The 23,060-nt window shown below is 39.5% G+C and overlaps 1 protein-coding gene across 1 annotated transcript in view; it reads left to right on the forward strand.

The window, feature by feature from the left end:
* The window catches only part of LOC120528864 (asialoglycoprotein receptor 1-like), a 28,186-nt gene extending 12,381 nt beyond the window's left edge, over window positions 1-15,805 (forward strand). Inside the window, exons 3-6 of the mRNA XM_039752942.1 lie at window positions 6,002-6,112; window positions 13,094-13,300; window positions 13,385-13,539; window positions 15,631-15,805. Coding sequence (XP_039608876.1) covers window positions 6,002-6,112; window positions 13,094-13,300; window positions 13,385-13,539; window positions 15,631-15,756 — 599 coding nt within the window. The 3' untranslated portion in view covers window positions 15,757-15,805. The remainder of the gene's footprint in view (window positions 1-6,001; window positions 6,113-13,093; window positions 13,301-13,384; window positions 13,540-15,630) is intronic.
* Window positions 15,806-23,060: the final 7,255 nt, after the last annotated feature.

Consider the following 23,060-nt stretch of genomic DNA (forward strand, 5'->3'; position numbering starts at 1 on the left):
TCTAAAATATAAGCAACTCATTTTGTAACCATATAAGAATCTGTAAGAGGAAAAAGCTGTATGTTATAAACAAAAAAAGGCAAACTAGTAAAAGGAAAATAAGTGTAATCCATGCAGTCTAAGCCAAAAAGAATATCCATATTTTCTTTACAAAAAATAAGAAAATGCCATTTATTTTAAATCTAGAACATATTTATGTTTATTATGAATCATTTTTCTTCTTTTATTCTCCTTACAAATACTACATTTATCTTCTTACATGTTAGAAAAAGCTGCTCACTGTTCTTTTTACTTATCTAACAGGAAATGCTTCAAACAGAAGGGCGTGATGGTAGGATTCACACTCAATACAAGACCTGCATAGCAAAAAAAACAAAAAACAACAAAATCTGCAGGGGTTCAGGGCCAAACCACCAGCCCCCATTCTACCTAACGTAACTGCACTTAAATCATTCCTTACTGCTTTGTTGGCTTTATTCTAGACACAATGGGTCTCATCAACAGCTGGAATATCCACTTATGTCCCAAAATCACAGGACTTTTATTAGGCAGTGGTGGCATGGAACACCACCAAAAAATAACAAAAAAAAATATATATAGATTAGTTATGACTGGAAATCCCTGAGGAAAACTATAATTCTAGATATGTATATTCTAGTAGGAATACAACTAAAACATAGTAAAAAATAATGAAAAACAGTGTTTTTAGGAGTTTTTTTTAATACTCCATACCAGAAAGTTGCCTGACCACTTCTTTCATGCTTGGCTCTTGTATAATAAGCAGATCACAATGAGAAGATCGAAGGTTACAACATGGAGTGTAGGGGGGCAGGTATTCCAAATTATAGGAAGGAACAAGATCATTAAAGCTTTATATAGTATATTATTGATAGTATTTTAAAACCAATTCTAAAAGACACCGGTAACCAGTAATAATAATAATAATAATAATAATAATAATAATAATCCATCCATCCATCCATCCTCTTCCGCTTATCCGAGGTCGGATCGCAGGTGCAGCAGCTTGAGCAGAGATGCCCAGACTTCCCTCTCCCCAGCCACTTCTTCTAGCTCTTCCGGGGGAATCCCGAGGCATTCCCTGGCCAGCCTCGAGACATAGTCCCTCCAGCGTGCCCTGGGTCTTCCCCCGGGGCTTCCTCTCATTTGGACGTGCCCGGAACATCTCGCCAGGGAGGCGTCCAGAAGGCATCCTGATCAGATGCCCGAGCCACCTCATCTGACTCCTCTCGATGCGGAGGAGTAGCGGCTCTACTCTGAGCCCCTCCTGGATGACTGAGCTTCTCACCCTACCTTTAAGGGAAAGCCCAGACACCCTGCAGAGGAAACTCATTTCAGCCGCTTGTATTCACGATCTCGTTCTTTCGGTCACTACCCATAGCTCTTCACCATAGGTGAGGGTAGGAACGTAGATCGACTGGTAAATTGAGGGCTTTGCCTTACGGCTCAGCTCCTTTTTCACTACGACAGACCGATGCAGAACCCGCATCACTAGGGACACCGCACCGATCCGCCTGTTTCACGCTCTATTCTTCCCTCACTCTTGAACAAGACCCAGAGATACTTCTACTCCTCCACTTGGGGCAGGATCTCACTCCCAACCCTAAGAGGGCACTCCACCCTTTTCCGGCTGAGGACCATGGTCTTGGATTTGGAGGTGCTGATTCTTATCCCAGCCACTTCACACTCAGCTGCGAACCGATCCAGAGAGAGCTGAAGATCACGACCTGATGAAGCAAACAGGACAACATCATCTGCAAAAAGCAGTGACCCAATCCTGAGCCCACCAAACCGGACCCCCTCAACACCTTGGTTGAACCCGCATTCCGCTTGGCCTGCCGGTACCTATTAGCTGCCTCTAGAGTCCCACAGGACAAAAGGGTCCAGTAGGACTCCTTCTTCGGCTTGACGGCATTCCTCACCGCTGGTGTCCACCAACGGGTTCGGGGATTGCCTCCATGACAGCCGCCTCAACAATAGAGGCACGGAACATGGCCCATTCAGACTCGATGTCCCCCACCTCCCTCGGGATGTGGTCGAAGTTCTGACCGGCATCCTCCCCCACCATCGAAGCCTACTCACCACCGGGTGGTGATCAGCTGACAGCTCCACCCCTCTTTTCACCCGAGTGTCCAAGACATGTGGCCGCAAGTCCGACGACATGACCACAAACTCGATCATTGAACTGAGGCCTAGGGTGTCCTGGTGCCAAGTGCACATATGAACACCCCTATGCCTGAACTTGGTGTTCGTTATGGACATTCTGTGATGAACACAGAAGTCCAATAACAAAACACTGCTCAGGTTCAGATCGGGGGGGCCACCGGAGTAAACCCCAATGAACAGGCTGCAAGTCGGGGGACAATAAGTATGCCCACATCCGCTTGACGCCTCATGTCTCCAGAGTGGTAGAGAATCCAGCCCCTCTCAAGGAGATTCCAAGCTGTGCGTCGAGGTGATGCACTATATCTAGCCGGAACCTCTCAACCTCACGTACTAGCTCAGGTTCCCTCCCCTTCAGGGAGGTGACATTCCACATCCCAAGAGCCAGCTTCTGTAGCCGAGGATCAGACCGCCAAGGTCCCCCTTCGGCCACCACCCAACTCACACTACACCTGACCTCCTTGGCCCCTCCTACAGGTGGTGAGCCCATGGTAAGGGTGACCCACGTTGTCTCTTCGGGCTGTGCCCGGCCAAGCCCCATGTATTTAATTTGCCATCGAGCCCTAACTCCAGAGGCAGGCCCCGGTGACCCACATCCGGGCGAGGGAAAACGTTGTCCAAGGTTTTTATTTTTCATAGGAGGTTTGGATGAATAATAATAATAATGATAAAAATAATACATTTTATTTATCTAGCACCTTTCTCTTGCTTGGTGTAACATAGCTAAGATTGGAGAGAGAAATGTTCTGGTTATATATTCACATGTTTCATGTCACATATGTTCTAATCATACACCAGAAAATTGTAAAATTTAATATGAGCAAAAAATTCTGATTTGGCAGTCACAGTCACAGAATATAAAGACATCACTAGGGCTTCCACTTCAATTTCGGGTGGTGATGTGACTCCACCACTCCTGTCACGACTTCACATTCTGAACTTTCCTACACAGTCTTCTGTTTAAATCTGCTATAACTGATATAAGGCATACCACTTCATATACCAGTGTAGCAGATCCTCTCCATGTCTGCTGGATGTCAGTCCGGTCTTATTCCTATATCTACTGTACGGTTTTTCACTCTAATTCCAATTTCAGTTTATTTTCTTACAGGGTTCTGCATTAAGTTCATGTTCAAGATGCTTTCACAAATAAATAAAGTATAAAGGCTCCTCAGTAGCATTCATTGACTCACTTCTGCTGAATAATTTGTTGGCTGTAAGTCCTAAGTGTTGATGTTTCAGAGAGAGGATGTGCAGGATTCACTCTTAAAAACAAAGACGCCACAGTGGGTCTTTAGATGCCAAAGGAGAACCATTTTTGGGAGAACCCAACAGACCACTCAAATGAAGTTAACAGTAAGAACTTTGATTTATTTAGATCCATACAATAAATAACCATGGACAAATTGTAGCAGATTTGTGAAATATCAATGGCTCATGAGTTTAAAAGAACTCTTTCTGTATACAATAACACAGGATAACTCCAAGCTTTCTTAATCTGTTTGTGTCTTGCAAGGTCCAGAGTGTGCCCCATTACTGAACCTGCCCTTTAATTTAGCTTGTTGATTCGGTGAGCCTCTCCTGAAGTGACATTATCAGCCCAGCACACCACAGCACAGAAAATCACACTGACCACCACAGAGATATAAAAGGTGTGAAAGATGTCACTTCTTACATTTAAGGACTGCAGTCTCTTAAGGAAAAAGTGCTTTCGCTACCCTTTCATTTGAGATCAGTCCAACAGTTTATTAATATGGACCCACCAAGATCTTGTAGGAGTCCATTCCCTGAACAGTGACCGGACATATAGAGGCTCTTTGGTGTGGTGAAAGTCAATAACCAGTTCGCTGGTTTTGCTGATGTTAAGTTGCAGATTATTTTCTTTGCACCAAAAAACAAAACTTTCGTCTAGTTGTTTAAATTAGATTGCCTTACCTGGCTTACCTGTGACTCTGTGGAATTCCTCTTTGATGTGAGTTATTTATTAGGAAGACAGACCAAGTGTGTGTGTGTGTGTGTGTGTGTGTGTGTGTGTGTGCAGACACTGCTTCAGAGTTACAAACATTTGTATCGACCGTGTCATATTTTAGAATGTTGCTCAGATATATTAAAGTCTCAGATGTAAAACAGTAAATTTCAAACCAATCTCTGATTGGGTTCTAATTACATTTCTCCTGAAAGAATGTGGTGAAAAAGTTGTGTTTCTATGTCAATTGTTCATTCCGAAAGTGCCATGACTTTTTCAACATTTCATCATGTTTTTCTGCTTCTTTAATAGTGTGGCTGGGATCAGCATTTCTGACTGGACATTTCTAACCTTTGGTTTAATGATTGGATGCTCTACTCTTTCATTTTTGCGACCTCAAAGCATTGATCAATCATATTAAAGCTGATCTTTTGCAGGTTAGTTTCATGGCATTAGTTGACCCAGTTACTAATTATGATTTCACCAGATCGTTCCTTCTGGAGCAGACAAATCCTCAGATCATTCCAGAAAGCAGGATTAGGAAATTAACTGCATCTTCCACCTCAAGGATAATATCATTCTAGCTTAGTCTCTTCCAGAAATGCAGGTTTGAGTAAATCCAGGTGTTATGGAATGGACTTACTTTAACCAGATTTCACACTAATTCTGCATTCTGGAACAGACCCCAGGAGGTGGCTTTAATGCCAGATTTTTTTCTTATCTCTTCTTCTATTCTATTACATCCTTACATCTCATGAGCAAACTGACAGAAATTCCTATGACATGGTAATAGGAGGGGAGATCAATAATTTGTCTACCTGAGTGTCATGTATTTGTCTTATAAATCTCATTTTGTCACTAATGATCAAGACAGGTCTTGGCATGCCGCTCACGTAGTTTAAGGCCATTTCATATCAAGCACTCAGAAAGAGAGGAAGGCAAGCATATCTACCTGTGAGTCTAAGAAGGAATGGATAGATTGGGCGCATGTTCTGCCACTAAATTCCTTACAAAGGAAGGTAAGAAGTCAAAGGAAACTCAAGAGAAGTTGAATGCTGTGCATGGTGATGATGAACATTTTTTGTATAAAGTGAGTTTCTGATTGGTTCCTCGAAATGCTGACACTGGATCAGGAGAGCATGTTGCCAGAAAGCCAGTCACAAGAACCTGGACCTTCTAAGAGAAAGCCCCACTGACTTTTTCTTATGGAGTGTTACTGGGTATGAAATATGGGTTTATTATTATGACCCTGAAACTAAACAAGAATCAGCTGTAAAAGTCATGGAGATGGTTTTCTGGGATAGAAAAGATGTAGATTTCCTAGGCATTCTACACAATGCCTAATTTCAAACATTGATGGTAACATATATACTTTTTTACAGTTCATGTACTTTAATGTTATGCATATTTTCTTTATTACTTACAGAACTTACTCACATCACATTGACTTATAAAACTTATGTTTTCATGCTTAACAATCAACAGATCATGAATTATAATGAATGCTCCCTAATTTTAAACAGCATCTCTTGCAGTTTTGTTGACCTTTGCCAAACGATGAGCCAGAGTATACAGAAGTGGTTTGAAGTCCCAGATATCTGACACTGGGTCACACTGAGTAAGAAAGCAACTGACATCTTTTGCCATATTCTCAGTTTTACCTGCAAAAACTGAATTTAATAATCTACTTTTCATAAGTCAAGAACCCCAAGATAACCAAAACAGAGGATGACATCTACTATATCGCAAATGAGCCACAAATTCTGGTGAAATCACACCAGAAAGTGGTCAGAACTTCTTTTTGTTAAGTATTTCCCCTCTATTTTGACTCATCCTTATTTCTTCTCTTATCAGATCTAAAACGTCCTGTGAATAGAGACAACAAACTGCATCTGTTCAAGACGTTGTCGCTGCTGCTTCTGTGTGCTGTGCTAGTGATTGCCATCATCTTCTTGACAGTGTACCGTAAGTGTCTTATAAAACTGAGCTAATGTGATAGCGTGGACAGCATTAAAATGTACTCACCTTGTCTTCTTTCTTTATTTTTTTTTTCTCATTTTTATTTTTGAAAACCAGAACATTACAATAATATTCTACTAATCAAACAAATAGTAATATACCAGATAAATCAATTTACTTCAAATGAAATACAATAAAAACAAATGGAAACGTGAGATTCAGAAAAAGGAAAAAAGCAGAGGTTTACATCTGAAATGAATTATCATTCAGAAGACCCTAAAGTTATCTTCTGATTTACCATTTGATGGATTTGCTTAATGAGCCCAATGATAAAGACATGGTGTGCTAATCTCCTTCTCACTCCATTAATATACTAATAGGTTAATATATACCAACAGAGTTTATTTGGTAGGCTTAATCATTTTTGATTTACTGATTTATAATGTTTATATATGTTAAGATTAATTTACACAAGTATAGATACAGATTTAATTCTGATCATCTGTATTACAGTGCGTAAAATAATAAAGTGTTATTAATTCAATAATAAACCCTTAACCCAGCCCTAACCACTTGTAAAAATACAGAATATTTAAGAAAACTTTTCTCTAGAATGATTGTCACTGAGGATTTGGATTGTCAAAATGGTCCGGGACCTCTGCTTTTAAACATGTTCACCAAGGTTGACTCTGCAAGGAGTATAGAAAGTTTAAAGGTTTATCGCCACTTACAAACCTTATCACTGCAACCAGGATGCAATATAATAGAGGGTTGTGGTCTTCTCATTCAGTTAACAGCTTGGTTATGTTTGATTTGTATGAGTCTGGTTGCTTGGATTATATGGAAGTTTTTACCACGTTGCTTTGTCATATTACTTGAAGTATTACATCATCAGGCAAAATGTATGGAAGTGTCAACACAGCTGAAAGTAACATTGGTCAATGAACAAAGGGCAGGAAATAATAATATCATATTCATGGAGATACTACTATAATAGGTTCAAAATTAAGCAGCAATAACATATATCATGTTATTGCTCAAGCGCGTGCAGAAGGAACTCCGAGTCCAGCTCAGGGCGGCGAAAGAGCAGTACAGGAGAAAGCTGGAGCAGAAGTTGCAGAACAACAGCATGAAGGAAGTGTGGGATGGGATGAAGATTATCACTGGCTGCAGCTCGAAGTGGGGTGCCGCCATCGAGACAGACATGGAGAGAGAAAACCAAATGAACAACTTCTTTAATAGGTTTGATCACAGTAACCCACTCTCACCTCGGTGTACTGCATCCTCCAACCATCCTTCTGCTGATACCAGCATAGGTGAGACATTCCCACCCACAATTACAGCAGCCCATGTGAGCAGAGAGCTAGGAAACTAGGAAAAGAAAATCCGAACACATTTCTCCTGTTTTGATGTCGCTACACTGGTTACCTGTGTCTTTCAGAATTGACTTTAAAATTCTGCTTATAGTTTACAAAGCCTTAAATAATCTCGCTCCATCTTATATATCGGAATGTCTGACACGTTATATTCCAAATCGTAATCTTAGATCATCAAATGAGTGTCTCCTTACAATTCCAAAAGCTAAACTTAAAAGAAGTGGTGAGGCGGCCTTCTGCTTCTATGCACCTAAAATCTGGAATGGCCTGCCGATAGGAGTTCGCCAGGCTAATACAGTAGAGCACTTTAAAACACTCCTGAAAACACATTACTTTAATATGGCCTTTTCATAACTTCACTTTAACTTAATCCTGATACTCTGTATGTTCAATTCATCATAATAACTATTCATGGTGGCTCTAAAATCCGTACTGACCCCTACTCTCTCTTCTGTTTCTTTGTCCGGTTTCTCTGTGGTGGTGGCCTGCGCCACCACCAACCTACTCAAAGCATCATGATGCTCCAACATTGATGGACTAAAAGCCAGAAGTCCATGTGATCATCATCATCATCATCAAGTCCTTCCGTGAAAACCATAAATACAAAGATGACTGTTTAATTTATGTTAGGTAGATTGCCCAGAGGGGACTGGGCGGTCTCATGGCCTGGAATCCCTGCAGATTTTATAGTTTTTCTCCGGCCGTCTGGAGTTTTTTTTTTGTTTTTTCTGTCACCCCTGGCCATTGGACCTTACTCTTATTCTATGTTAATTAATGTTGACTTATTTTATTTTCTTACTGTGTCTCTTATTTTTCTATTCTTCATTATGTAAAGCACTTTGAGCTACATTTTTTTTGTATGAAAATGTGCTATATAAATAAATGTTGTTGTTGTTGTTGAGAGCTGAAAAGACTTCGTGCCAGCAAAGCAGCGGGTCCAGATGGTGTATCGCCACGACTGCTGAAGGACGCCTGTGCGTTGGAACTGGGGAGTCCTCTACAGCACATCTTCAACCTGAGCCTGGAACAGGGGAGAGTCCCAATGCTTTTGAAAACATCTTGTATCACCCCAGTCCCAAAGGTATCACGTCCTAGTGAGCTGAATGACTTCCGGCCTGTTGCTCTAACTTCACATCTGATGAAGACCATGGAGCGGCTGCTGCTTCACCACCTGAGGCCACAGATCCGCCACACCCTCGACCCTCTGCAGTTTGCATACCAGGAGAAGGTGGGAGCGGAGGATGCCATCATCTATATGCTACACCGATCCCTCTCCTACCTGGACAGAGGCAGTGGTGCTGTAAGAATTATGTTTTTGGACTTCTCTAGCGCCTTCAACACCATCCAACCTCTGCTCCTTAGAGACAAGCTGACTGAGATGGGAGTAGACTCACACCTGGTGGCATGGATTGTGGACTATCTTACAGACAGACCTCAATATGTGCGTCTTGGGAACTGCAGGTCTGACATTGTGTTCAGCAATACAGGGGCGCCGCAGGGGACTGTACTTTCTCCGGTCCTGTTCAATCTATATACATCAGACTTCCAATATGACTCAGAGTCCTGCCACGTGCAAAAGTTTGCTGATGACACTGCTATTGTGGGCTGCATCAGGAGTGGGCAGGAGGAGGAGTACAGAAAGTTAATCAAAGACTTTGTTAAATGGTGCGACTCAAACCACTTACATCTTAACACCAGCAAAACCAAGGAGCTGGTGGTGGATTTTAGGAGGCCCAGGCCCCTCATGGACCTTGTGATCATCAGAGGTGACTGTGTGCAGAGGGTGCAGACCTTTAAATATCTGGGAGTGCAGCTGGATGACAAATTGGACTGGACTGCCAATACTGATGCTCTGTGTAAGATAGGTCAGAGCAGACTATACTTTCTGAGAAGGTTGGCATCCTTCAACATCTGCAGTAAGATGCTGCAGATGTTCTACCAGACGGTTGTGGCGAGTGCCCTCTTCTACGCGGTGGTGTGCTGGGGTGGCAGCATAAAGATGAAAGACGCCTCACACCTGGACAAACTTTGGTAAGGCAGGCTGTATTGTAGGAGTTAAGTTGGACAGTTTGACATCTGTGGCAGAGCGACGGACATTAAGCAAACTCCTGTCAATCATGGAGAATCCACTGCATCCACTGAACAGTGTCATCTCCAGGCAGAGGAGTAGCTTCAGTGACAGACTTTTGTCACCGTCCTGCTCCACTGACAGACTGAGGAGATCGTTCCTCCCCCACACTATGCGACTCTTTAATTCCACCCGGGGGAGTAAATACTAACATTACTCTTATTGTCTTTTTTAATTTTAATTTTTTTCATTTTATTACTATTTAATTTAATATTGTTTCTTTGTATCAGTATACTGCTGCTGGATTATGTGAATTTCCCCTTGGGATTAATAAAGTATCTATCTATCTATCTATCTATCTATCTATCTATCTATCTATCTATCTATCTATCTATCTATCTATCTATCTATCTATCTATCTATCTATCTATCTATCTATCATGTATATATGAGGTAATGAGACAATATATTGGCTTTAGCATTTACACACAAAAAAAAGAAAATTTTCATAATCATTTTGAACTCTGTTTTTGTTATTCAATTCAAATTTTATTTGCTCTCAAACGTGGTAGAACTTATCTATGAATAGGGCAGCATAGTGGCATAGTGGTTTACGCTGCTAACTCACAGGTCCAAAGTAATGGGTGATGCAAGCACTGTCTGTTTAGATTTGTTTTGTACCCGCATGGGGTTTTGTCCAGGTGTTCTGGTTTTCCTCCCACACCAAAGACACACAGATAGTTTAACTGATGATTTTACATTGAGTTTGGAAGTGTTCAATAATGTGACCAGTTAAGAATAGCCTTGACCTGAATAAAAAATAATAAATCAAGAAATGATCTATTTATGACATTTCACACTTATGAGAGAGGTGCAAACAATCATTTTATCAAAAGAAAAGAAATGAGATGTGTCATTAGTGAAGACATCAGGACAGATGAGTATCCCTTGTAGTTATTGCACAATCAATGCAATTAATACATCTTTATTGGTGTGCATTTTCTCAAAGAGGCCTGAGCTGAATTTTGATTACTAAAAATCAGATCGATGTCCAATTTAAACTTCATTTTTAAAATCTCACACAAACTCAAAACTACAATGAACTCTTACCTTTAAAACACCAATCATAATGATTGCCTGTTCTCTATTATAATAAATATTTTAATAAAAAAATAAGTAAAATAAAACCTTGGTCTTCATAAAAAATTGAAGATGGGTTTTGCATAACTCACGGTACTTATGTGGTCTTATCTAATATCTCTGATTTGGGTGGGATATGCTATAATTATGCTTTTAATGATTATTTTGGAATATGTCTGTTTACTCACAGTTTCTTTCATAATGTTTGGGACAATTGGCGTCACAAGTGTTTGTGATTTGACAGGTAGATTTCATGGATTCATAAGATACCTCGGCTTTCTTCTACCCCTTGTACTCTGTAGGTGCCACTGTTCAGTATGATAGCTGTGTCAATGAAAGTCAAAGTAGCTATAAAACAAAAATAAGTCTATCCAAGACATCAGTCAAACCTTAGGATCCCCTAAATCCACCAAACTGTCTGGAATAGCATTAAGAAGAAAGAACACACTAGTGAGCTCAGCAATCACAAAGGGACTGGTAGGCCACGGAAGACCTGCTAATGACAAAAGAAACCTCACTACGGTAAAGAAAACCCCCAAACACATGTCTGACAGATCATCACAGTCTTCAGGAGGCAGATGTGTGTGTGTCATAGATGACTATCTGCAGGAGACTTCATTAACAAAAATACAGAGGCCACATGCACTGCAAGATGCAAACACTAGTTGGCCACCAAACAAGATGGCCAGATTACAGTTTGGAGAAAAAGAACTTCAAGGACCCTGCAGAACTCTGGAAAAAGATCTTGTGAATAGATACAGATTAGACAAGGAACTGGCCAAGATCCAAAACAGACCACCTTATTTGTTAAACATGGTGGTGGGGATGAGCTTGGTCACGTGTGGCTGCCATAGGTACTGACACACTTCTCTTTATTGATGATGGAATTGCTGGCAGCAGTGGCACGATGATGTGTATAAGTGTATAGAAACATCTGATCTGCTCAAATTCCAGTAAATGCCTCCAAACTCACTGGACGGCGCTTCATCCTACAAAAAGATAATGTTCCAAACATACTGCTGAGGAAAGACAGAAATTTTTAAAGCTAAAAAATGTAAAATTCTAAAATTTAAATCCAATTGAGCAGGCCTTCCATATGCTGAAGAGAAAACTGAAGGGGACAAGTCCCTGAAACAAGCAGGAGGTGAAGATGGATGTGTTAGGGCTTTGGTAGAGCAAAAGAGTCGATCCTCAGCACCTGGTGATGACTATGACTCGCAGACTTTAAGCAGTCATTGCATGCAAGGGATACACGACAAAAAGCTAAATATGACTGCTTTAATATACCTGCCATAGCAGTGGTGCCCTGAAATGAGGCGACCATATATGAAAAGTGTTGTCATTTCTACATGGTGTGACCAAAATGTGTGCAAATCCCCTTAAATGAAAGTGTGCAATGTGCACTTTAATCACATCGGACTTTGTCATTTTAAACTGTGGAGTGGAGGGGGACATCAAGGAAAAATGGGTCTTTGTCCAAAACATTATATACTGTAAATGTTGACTTGCCATCCTTACTGTAATCTTTGTATTGAATTATTTTGTATTTGAATTTTATATATATATATAAAAATTAATCACAAAAATTATTCTTTTAAAGTTAAATGCATTTATTGACACTGCTTATCATGAAATGGTGCTGAGGTGTCACCCACCGCACTCGAATCCCAATCCGGGTGGTTCGTCGTGTGGTGGTGTGGCATTTCACTGTAATCAGCGCATGGTCCCAGCTTCCTCCACCTTATCATGATATTACATTATAGAGTAAACAAATTCAAGTGTTTGATAAATAAAAAAGAAAATCTTTTCTAATAGTGCTAAAGTACCATTTCTGACATATCATTTTTGAATGTGATATTTTAAATTAATCACTTAAAGGGTTACTTTGCCAATCAGAGGCAATGATTGACCTGTGATCTTTTTGGTGGATTGTCTCATTTTTTAATCTACTAAAACAGACTACGTTTAGGCAGATTGACTGTCCTGGCCAAATGTTCCTTTTCAGTCAGAAATTAATAATATTCTCAGTTGACGGCCATCCATTTGTTTAACCTGCTTATTCAGGGCAGGATCACAGGGCAAAGGAATCCCAGCAATCATTGGGCACAAGACTTGGTTCTTCAAAAGATGAACACACACACACACACACGGGATGATCTACTTGTGCCAATTTGCCTAACCTGAATGTCTTTGAATTGTGGAAGGAAACTGGAGCACAGGAAAGAATCCATGCAGTCTCAGACAAAGCATACAAACTCCATGAAGAGAGCATTCCAGGCTCGAACCCTGGTCTCCTTGTTGCAAGGCAGTGATCCCCTGCATCACAATGCTGTCCTTAACTGATGTTTAAATGCCGTATTTCTAGTTATTACTCATTGTATTCAAATGATTTGCTTTCCTCAGATTTCAGAGCACTCAATGACAAGCAGCAGGAGCTAGAAGAGTTAAAGACTGCATATTACAACCTGACCAGTAACTTCAGTGATCATTTGGAAAGTCTTGCTACCTTTCAGTCTCAATACGAAATTCTGAATAAGAGCCACGCTGAACTGCTATCAGAGAGTAGAAAACTGAAGCAGTGCATCAGTCCTGTTATAAAAATGTCTCAAGGTAAATGCATTACTGCAAAGTGAGCTCAATTTAAGCTCTTTGGTCAAATCTTCATTTTCATATGCTTTTTGTGTTTATTATTAGCAGAAAAAACTTGCTCTCTATGTCCAGAGGGCTGGGTGAGTTTTCACTCCAAGTGTTACTTCTTCTCCACCGATTTACTGGACTGGCAGTCGAGCCAAGAGAAGTGCATGAGTATGTGTGGACACCTGGTGATAGTAGAAAGTGCAGAGGAGCAGGTACACTCTTTATCCTAGTGGACTTAAAAAATATACTTCTTAGCTGTTCAAAAAAATATCTAGATCAGATTTCTTTTGAAATGAAATAGTATCTTATTGATTAAAATGTCTGGACATCTACACTTACCTTTAAAAGAGAATTACAAGAAGAAACACTGAGACTATTAAACTCAGTGTGTTGCAGACAGCTGGCGCAAGGCTTTCAGTTTATATGCTAAAGCAGGAATCTCCTTCATAAGAAAAGTAACAATTACATTTATGGCTGATTTGGATCTTTGTGTGCATCTTTAGGTGAAGGTCTAGGACAGGAGTCAGAAACCTTTCAGCGGTGTCGTGCCGATCCTATGTTACAATGTGATTCCGACGTAATTCTGCTAATTTTGTTATTATATCATTGGTCATTCAATATTTTAAAATACATAGGATCATATGTGAAAAAAAGGTTTTGTTAATTTTTTTTATAACTATTTTTTTTTACTTTTTGAATTATTTGACTAAAATAAGTAGTTTGTTTCTTAAAGCCAGAAACAGACGTTTTTATAGCTTCACTTTTCTCATCAGAGTTTTTAAACGTGGGCAGATGTTTAGTTTGATAATGTCTTTGTACACCTGATGTACGCCACACGACACTTTCACAGCATAATGCACACACGATCCTTTTGTTGTACAAATCCATATTCATTCATCCATAAGTCTTGAAAAGAGCGAACATCAAGTTTTTGTCTTTTTTTGAGTCATTTTAGGGTAGTATATTACTTAATAGGGCGGCACGTTGGCGCAGTGGTAGCGCTGCCTCACAGTTAGGAGACCTGGGTTCACTTTCTGTCTCCTCCGTGTGCGGAGTTTGGATGTTCTCCCCATGTCTGTGTGGATTTCCTCCCACAGTCCAAAGACATGCAGGTTAGGTGGATTGGCGATCCTAAATTGTCCCTGGTGTTTGCTTGATGGGTGGGTGTGTGAGCCCTGCGGTTAGGATATAGCGGGTTGGATAATGGATGGATGGATATTACTTAATAATAACAAAAAGGTTTGTCTTAACTTACCATGGTTTCCCTTTACTGTGAGTCGCATGCACAAAATGTAATTAAAATATAATAACAAGAAGTTTGTTTTAACGTACCATGGCCTGCACTGAACACATGGTTTCCATTTCCATGTGAGTCGCATACGCAAAACGTAGGTGAGGACGAAAGCCATTGAAATCATTCTGCGTGCCATGCTTGGCACACATGTCGCAGGCTGCCGACCCCTGGTCTGCAAGATAAATGACAGACAACAAGTGCACTGTAGATCTCTTGATAAATTAGTACAAAAAGCAATTAAAGATTGGCTTTACTTTTTTTTGATGAAAGCATTCAGTAATTATCACATCACTTCAAATAAAACACTAAATGCTTCTTCTGGCTGAGCTGAATTTTAATTTGTAATTATATATATTGCAATGAGGTCACTGACAGGCTAGAACTCAGTATTAAAGTTTTCTTTGAATTCTACAACCTTGTTAATGCCCCTCAGGTCCATTCAAAATTTCCCCACGAGACACTTGTGTTTACTACGTCTCCATTAGCTCAAGAATGCAGCGTTTGTCTTGAACGTCATTGACATTTGCTTATGTGAGCCAATGTGCTCCATTTGGTATAAAAAAAAGATGGAGAACTCAGACTTTTGACATCTGTTTGCATTTTCAGGGGACATACATCCAGTATATTTAGGCAAAGAAAAGCCTACATTTTAGAAATTATTGCTTTTTAACTTTAACTTTATGCTAGATGGTGAATAAAAGCAGACAATTCTAATGTTTTGATTTAGTGTATGATTTTGAGTCTGATGCTCCTTTTCATTTTTGTATTATTTTAGGTTTGAATTTGTGTTTTATCACCCTTTTATACTGGACAAGTTGTTCAGCCTTGCCTCTTAGTCTCTAATTAATGATTTAACAAACAAGGAGTGTGTGTGTGTGTGTGTGTGTGGCAAGGGGGGTAATCTTATTTTTCTAGGTTTTTATGTCATGCAGGAATCTAACTGAACACACCAAGTTATTAGAGTTTACCTACATGAAAAAAGTCACTGAATTTTTGTTTTTCTTATCAGAATTTTTTAGAAAATAAAATGAAAGATTTTAATGATGGGGGTTATTGGATTGGCCTGACTGATCAGAAGAATGAGAACACTTTTGTTTGGGTGGACAACAGGCCTCTAGACTCAAATAACAGGTGAGAAAACTCCTTTCACACTGGACATCTTACTTTAAATTAAATCAGCAGCACACAAAATTACACAAGAATGAAGGGTGACACCTTCAGGTAACTGTCATTCTATTTTAAAAGAAACACCAACTCTTTACCATCTTATTATTTACTAAAATAACACAGATGAATGAACATGGAAAATTATTGCTGGCTTTCTAGTATGTTCTAACACAGGCATGTCAAACACGCGGCCCCCGGGCCGCATCCGGCCCGCAACGGAAATCTGTGCAGCCCGCATGATAGATCCTAGTTAGCACTGAACTTGTACAAAATGATTACTATCGTTTGTGATTGAATCATTCTGTGTCTTCATCATTACTTACTGACTTTTCTTACTTATGCCTTCTGACAAAAGCACGTTTTCCCATGGCATTACGGTACCGGAAACATCCTCTGCTAGTATAGCCATGAGCCTTGACCAAAGTTAATGAGCCGCAGTGTCACAACTGAAGTGCTAGGCTGCAGCAGGGGCGGCCTTAGGCATGTGCAAACTGTGCACCTGCACAGGGCCGCCACACCAATATATATTGAATATAAAACAGAAAGAGAAAATCATGACATAGCTGATGGCAATTTGGCCGAAAAACATTGTGTTTCTTGTTAATTAGTATGCTGTATTTACTAATGTCGCTCGAGTCGGAGCAGTAAGCTATATGTAGTATTATAACGTTCTGCCGTAATGATAATATCATGGGCCACTTGGTTTTCAAGTTACGGATACATGCATATAGAAGCGTGTCATGAGCACGAGGCGGCTATGCAGTGTCCGCAACGGACATGGCCATCCGCCGTGCATAAGATACCATACTGACATTGGCAGGCGAAGGGGCCACCAATTCTTTCTCTGCCCAGGGCCGCCACAAGCCTAGAGCTGCCCCTGCGCAGGCTACACTACTGGCTGCGCTGCTGAGACTGGCCACTGGGCAGAACTGATCATTATGAGTAGTAATAGCTTGCATATTTTCACATTTTTTTGCTCTAGTTTTTATGTAATTTTATGCTAGTATTGTAACAAACAGTTAGTGCAGACTACAGCTGAAGATCTGAAGTGGACGTGAGAAGTTGGTGAGTTGTTTATTAACAGATTTTTGTGATTTTGAGTTTGTAAAATTAGTGTAGGTCAGGGGGCTTTTTGCATATCGGCTTATTTTACAATATAAACTTTGAAGTAAACTTAGTAAAGTAAAATTTGATTTTTGGAGGATTTGTTTTCCAACTTGAATTACTGAGCAATTAATTCAGTTTTCGTGATTTCAATTCACATGAACAGGACTTTGCGTTGTTCTATCTTGAGAATGTGTCTGAGAATATCCAAATGGAATTGATTGAACTGCAGTCAGATCAGATTCTGAAGGCAAAATACAGCAAAGTTGGTGTGCCAGGCTTGTATGCTTACCTGCCACCCTGCAGATGCGCAGATCCGTAAGTTGGCATCGAGAGTACTGTCTATGTTCAGAAGCACTTACCTTTGTGAGAAATTGTTTTCGTTAATGACAGCTACCAAAACCCCACATTGCTCAAGACTTCCTGTCGAGTGCCTTTCATCCCTCATAAAAGTTGCAGCTGCACAAGATTTCAAGCCTGATATTGACAAACTGGTTACTAACAAGAAATGCCAAGTGTCGGGACAAAAGAAATAGATCTCACATTGTAAGACTCCTATATAAGCAATGAATATAATACAGTATAATAATAAAAGGACCTAGCTAAGAGGCTAAGACTCTAATTGTATGCTGTTGTACAGAGAGTATGGAAATAAATTGCCTTTCTTTAAACTTTAAACTTTAAGTGTTACATTTTGTAAAGTTTTCAGTATTGGAAAGAAAGCTACAGTAACTTTGTATAATAGTATTTGTTACAGTGCAGCCCGCTCACATAGTATGGCAGTCGAAGCGGCCCACCAATTGTAGTGAGTTTGACATGCCTGTTCTAGCATATTCTTGGATAAACATAGCATTTTTTACAGTTGACATCAATATAGTTTGTTGTCAATATGTTGACTGAAGACTTCAAATTAACTGCTACTTTTCCAGAATCCTAACAATGGTGTTGGCACTAAACAAGCGGTCATAAATCTGCTTTTCATCCTGTGAGAATCAGGGGATCCAGTTAGTGCTTATAAATGCATTATAAATGTATAACTTGGCTACTAACCTGGCCACGACCCTCCCTGATTGCTGTGTCTGTGTATAGGAGAGTGGTAGACCCCACTACAATAAACAACCATGCTGTTCCTGTTTCAAGTTGAATAAAGCTGTTTTTCTAAAGTACTGAGACTCAGCCTCATGTTTTGGGGTGCAAGGCAGGGACTCACACTTCACAATGTATAGCACATACACAGCGTCATAAATGCATACATGACCAATAAACAAAATCCACACCACCGTGTAATCCTCAACATCACACAGAACACTCACTTTACATGATATTAAAAGATGACATAATTGAAATTTTTAAAATATGAAAAGAATTGGTCCTGTGGATCCAAACTATTACTTTAAATTAAACTTGTCAGCCAAGACACAGATGGAAACTTGTGAAGGACAGATACCACACATTTTAGAAAGCCTTTCTTCACATAAAAGTTTAAATATCTAGGATCACTGGTAGTCCAAGATGGAGAGTTATAGATGCAGAGATAACCAATAGAGTGCAATGTGGATGGAGCAACTGGAAAATGGTATCAAGAATATTGTGTGATCGATGAATTAAGACAATGGTTAAAGGTGAGATTTTTAAGACAGTGGTAAGAAAAGCAATGCTGTATAGAACTGAGACATGGGTAATAAAGATAGCACAGGAGAAGAAGTTATACGTGACAGATTTTAAGACAATGGTAAGAATATAGCAATTTCTGTACTCAGAGCTATCCACACATGGGAACCAGTAAAGATAGCACAGTCTCCTTAGCAAGCAAGTTACCACTGCGCCACCTGTGAGGACGTGAGAATGTTGAGATGCATGTTAATAGTTACAAAAAAGAACAGAATAAGAAATGAGGCAATCAGAGGTACAACAAAAGTGGGAGAGATAGCTGAGAAAGGACAGGAGAGTAGTTGTGGTGTTATGGGGAAGAGATGAGGAGAGACAAGGAATATGTTGGCAAAAGAGTGATAAGAATGAAAGTACAGGGGAAGGGAAAATGAGGGAGGCCAAAGTGGATGTGGATGGATAAAGTACAAGAAGATGTGAAAGAAAAGAGTTTGACTGAGGAGGCGGTGCAGGACTGAGCTGTTTGGAGAAGGTTAATCAAGAGCATCAACTCATATGGAAAAAATGAAGAGGAACAAGACGATTAAGACAGTATTCTCTTGCAGGATTTGAATCTTAATTAAGCATATAACAAGCCTTCGGTCATGTGATATTTTTATAAAGCTTTTTTTTGTTTTTGCAAGGAGGACTATCACAGAAAATGAACTTAATGCCAGCCAGCAGAGGCAGGGGAGTTGTGTTTGTTTTTTTTTTTCAGCACAGGATTGAACCCAGTAAGGAGAAATTCTAGTTGATGACTCAAATTGACAATTCCAATAAGGATTTTACTTTGCCTGGTAACATCTTTTCTTAAATTTCCCTCACTGCCAAAAAAGTATCTATCAAAAAAAAAAAACAACTTACATTTCTCTCAGAATCAATGAAGTATCTATCTATCTATCTATCTATCTATCTATCTATCTATCTATCTATCTATCTATCTATCTATCTATCTATCTATCTATCTATCTAGGAGCTCTCCTGCATCCAAAACATCATTTAAGGAGGACTGATTAATATACATTTACCTGATAGACTGAAATCATATGGAACTGGTGAGCCATCTGGTTTCCTTTCTGTTCAGTTTGAAATAACCTTGTCATCCTTTCACCTGATCTCTCCCATCAGTGTCTGTGGTAAATGCTTCTCATTAATCATCCATTCTGTTGCAAAATTATCTTAGCTTAGCCTTGATTTAATATATTATATATGACCCTTTGTCATACAACTTCTCCACAATTAACATGATATGTGTATGAACTTAAGTGATATCTACAGTATGTTCATTTTATAAAAAATAAATGTTTAGGTTAGGTCAGGAGAGGGACTAATGCCTCTTCCTTTGTTTCAGGTTTTGGGACAAAGAAGAGCCTAGTGGTAAACATGATGAAAACTGTGTGCAGATATGGAGAACAAATCAGCAGAAAAGTTGGCATGACTACCCATGTGGAACTGTAGCAAAAAGGGTCTGTGAGACCACTGCATTTCTACTTCACAATTAAACTGTTAAGAGTTTAAGGCAAAGAGAGAGCTACCATCTTCAGGCATAATGAAGATCATTTCAACAGTAAATAATGCAGATGTTAGTTTGCGCTTGAAGTAGATGGTCACCTCACCTTGTCGTTTGATGAAGAGGTAGTGACTGCACAACACATTCTGTGTAGCTTATAAAATGAAAAGCTGTCACCTTTTTTATATCTTTGAGTTGCTGCCATCTTGTGCATAGTACTGGGAAGAGCAGATTAGAAAATGAGGAAAATGATAAAGCTTTTTGTGTGAACATTTTCCACGATTGTCTACCAAGCAAGACTTATCATATGACATTTTGACATCCATTTGAGAAAATTAACATTTTATAGATCTGTGCTTTTCTTACATTTATTTAGTTAACAACTGCCTTAATCCACAGCCTTTTCAATTCCTTGCATGTATACCCAGATAACTAGAAAGTTTTACAGATTTGCAGATTTAATTTTGTATTCTTTTTTTTTTTTTGCAAAGCTCACACAGTAAAGCTATTCTTTTTTCAGATAAGTTATGTATATGTCATTAGATAATTCAAAGAAAAAAGTAAATAAAATAAAATATACTTTTGTGTGACTATTTAGAGCCCTCCTTCTAACATTTGGCTGCAGCAACAGTTTGAAACCTTTTTCTGGTAATAGACCATTACAGCTCCAGCTCTCTAAGGGTTACTTAAAGCGTGAAAGTGAAACACAGATTCTGGAGTGTTGAACTCTGACTGGGCCACCTAGGAGCTTTCTTTTTTAATTAATCTTTTATTCCAATGTTATTTTGCTTTTGACTGTTAAAACTATTGCACCACTGAAGACTGGAATTTAATACCCACCCTCAATATTTAAGCCTGTTTTCTTTTTTGAAGCTTAATCCTTTACATTTTTCTTCAGTTTTAACAAGTTTCCCTGTCCTTGATAATGTGACCCACCTTCAAGTAGGAACCAATCATTTTTATTGCTCTTGATATTGCTGTTCATTGTCTCACCAGTGCTGAACTATGCCATTTTCGTATGCTTCTTACAATGTGCGGCTTATTAGTTTTTTTTAATCAACATTAAGTTCACTTTAACTTTTGTAGGTTCTTTCTTATGTGTGTAGTTCTATCTCATAAATGAGCTTACATCGCCTCTATTGCCATGGCTGAATTGTACTCTTATGCACATTGGAAAGCAGTTTGTGATACAGTGGTTAATGAGGATTGATTTGTTAAATTAACATTATTTATCCATCTTCCTGGCTGCCTTCACAATTGTCCCTATTTTGCACTGCTTGAATTTGGTATACAGTAATCCCTCGCTATATCGCGCTTTGACTTTCGCGGTTATACTCTATCGCGGATTTTAAATGTAAGCACATCTAAACATATATCCCAGATTTTTCGCTGGTTCGCCGCTTTCTGCGGACAATGGGTCTTTTAATTTATGGTACATGCTTCCTCAGTTTGATTGCCCAGTTGATTTCATACAAGGGACGCTATTGGCGGATTATGGCGTTATTTCAGTGCCACTATTCTGAGCACACGTAAAAAAATATTGAGCGCACGTAAAAAAAGATTGCAAGTGCAAGTGTTGCATTTTGAAGAGAAATTTATTTTGAGCGTACAAAAGCTGAATTTGAGTGAACAAAATTCATTGCTGCGTGCAAAAAATGTATTTCAGTGTTTGCGCTTATCCATATACACACACACAATAGCACCCCCTCTCGCTCAGTTTTTCATTTGCGCTTGCTCGCAATGTGTTGCTTGCGCTCACAACATTCTCTGCTGCGCTCAACTCTCTGTACACCGTTATAAGTGTGCCACAAAACCAACCAATCACAGACTTGGTTTCAAAAATTCTGATTGGCCCTTACGGTCTCCAATCAGCTCGCTAGCTGCTGCATTCCGGAAACAGTCCGAAATGTAGCTAAATCCAGCTAAACTCAGTTATTTCATGTCTAGAGGGCTCTAATAATATTAACAGGGTGGGAGAGTTTATAAGGGCTTAAAATGTATAAAAATAACCACACAAACATATGGTTTCTACTTCGCGGATTTTCACCTATCGCGGGGAGGGTTGTGGGGTATGGGGTGGGTCTGGAACGCAACCCCCGCGATCGAGGAGGGATTACTGTAGTTTCTGTACAGGGTGATATGAAAAGTTTTACTTTATAATTACTGTAGAAACATTGCTCAGTTTTTCTGTTTGTAAAAGCCATGGAAAAGGATAAAGTGACTCTGGAAGAGAAAATGACAAACTTCCTTCTAGACTATTGAAGCACAGCTCACTCAACTACAGGTCAGACTCCAGCAGCACTTTTCATGGGAAGAAAAATAAGGTCATGTTTGGATCTGCTGAAGCTGGACTTGTGCAGACATGTGCAAATGAAAGAGAGCCTCCAAAGTCGACAACAATCTAAGCTTAGAACATTTGAGTTTCGACAAATGGTGCTTGCCAGAGACTACCAATATTCATATCAACAATGGCAACCTAGGCCTGTGTGTCACAAACTGGTCCACTGATATACACAGTGAAGACTGGACTTGATACACTCTGGTGCATACATGTTGACCAACTGCTAGATGAGCAAGCCTGAGATGTCGCATCAGGAGACACTGCTTAGGAGCTGATCATTCCTCGAGACTCAGATGTGTTTATCTATCAAACATTTGATGTATCTCTTACTGCTATTGATTCTCAGCATCAAAAATCTGTTGAGTCAACTTTGTCTTAATTGCCTGCTCTTCCACAATAAAGACGCAACTCTGAGAGAATTCATAAACCTGCCAAAAAGCTAAATTTGTTGTTTGGACATCCTGGGGCATGACGGTAATAATCTGGCCTTGTCAGTAACATTAAATTAAAATGGCCCAACTTGTACTACAGTATATTTGTATTTAACACAATATTTATTTGTCTACAGTTGAATCGGGGGATACATTCAAGAGGTACTTTTACTTTAATACTTTAAGTATATTTACAAGCAAAAACGTGTTTACTTTTACTTAAGTAGAAAAGTCAAAGG

Source organism: Polypterus senegalus, chromosome 4 (genome assembly GCF_016835505.1).
Source record: "Polypterus senegalus isolate Bchr_013 chromosome 4, ASM1683550v1, whole genome shotgun sequence".
Taxonomy (NCBI): Eukaryota; Metazoa; Chordata; class Cladistia; order Polypteriformes; family Polypteridae; genus Polypterus; species Polypterus senegalus.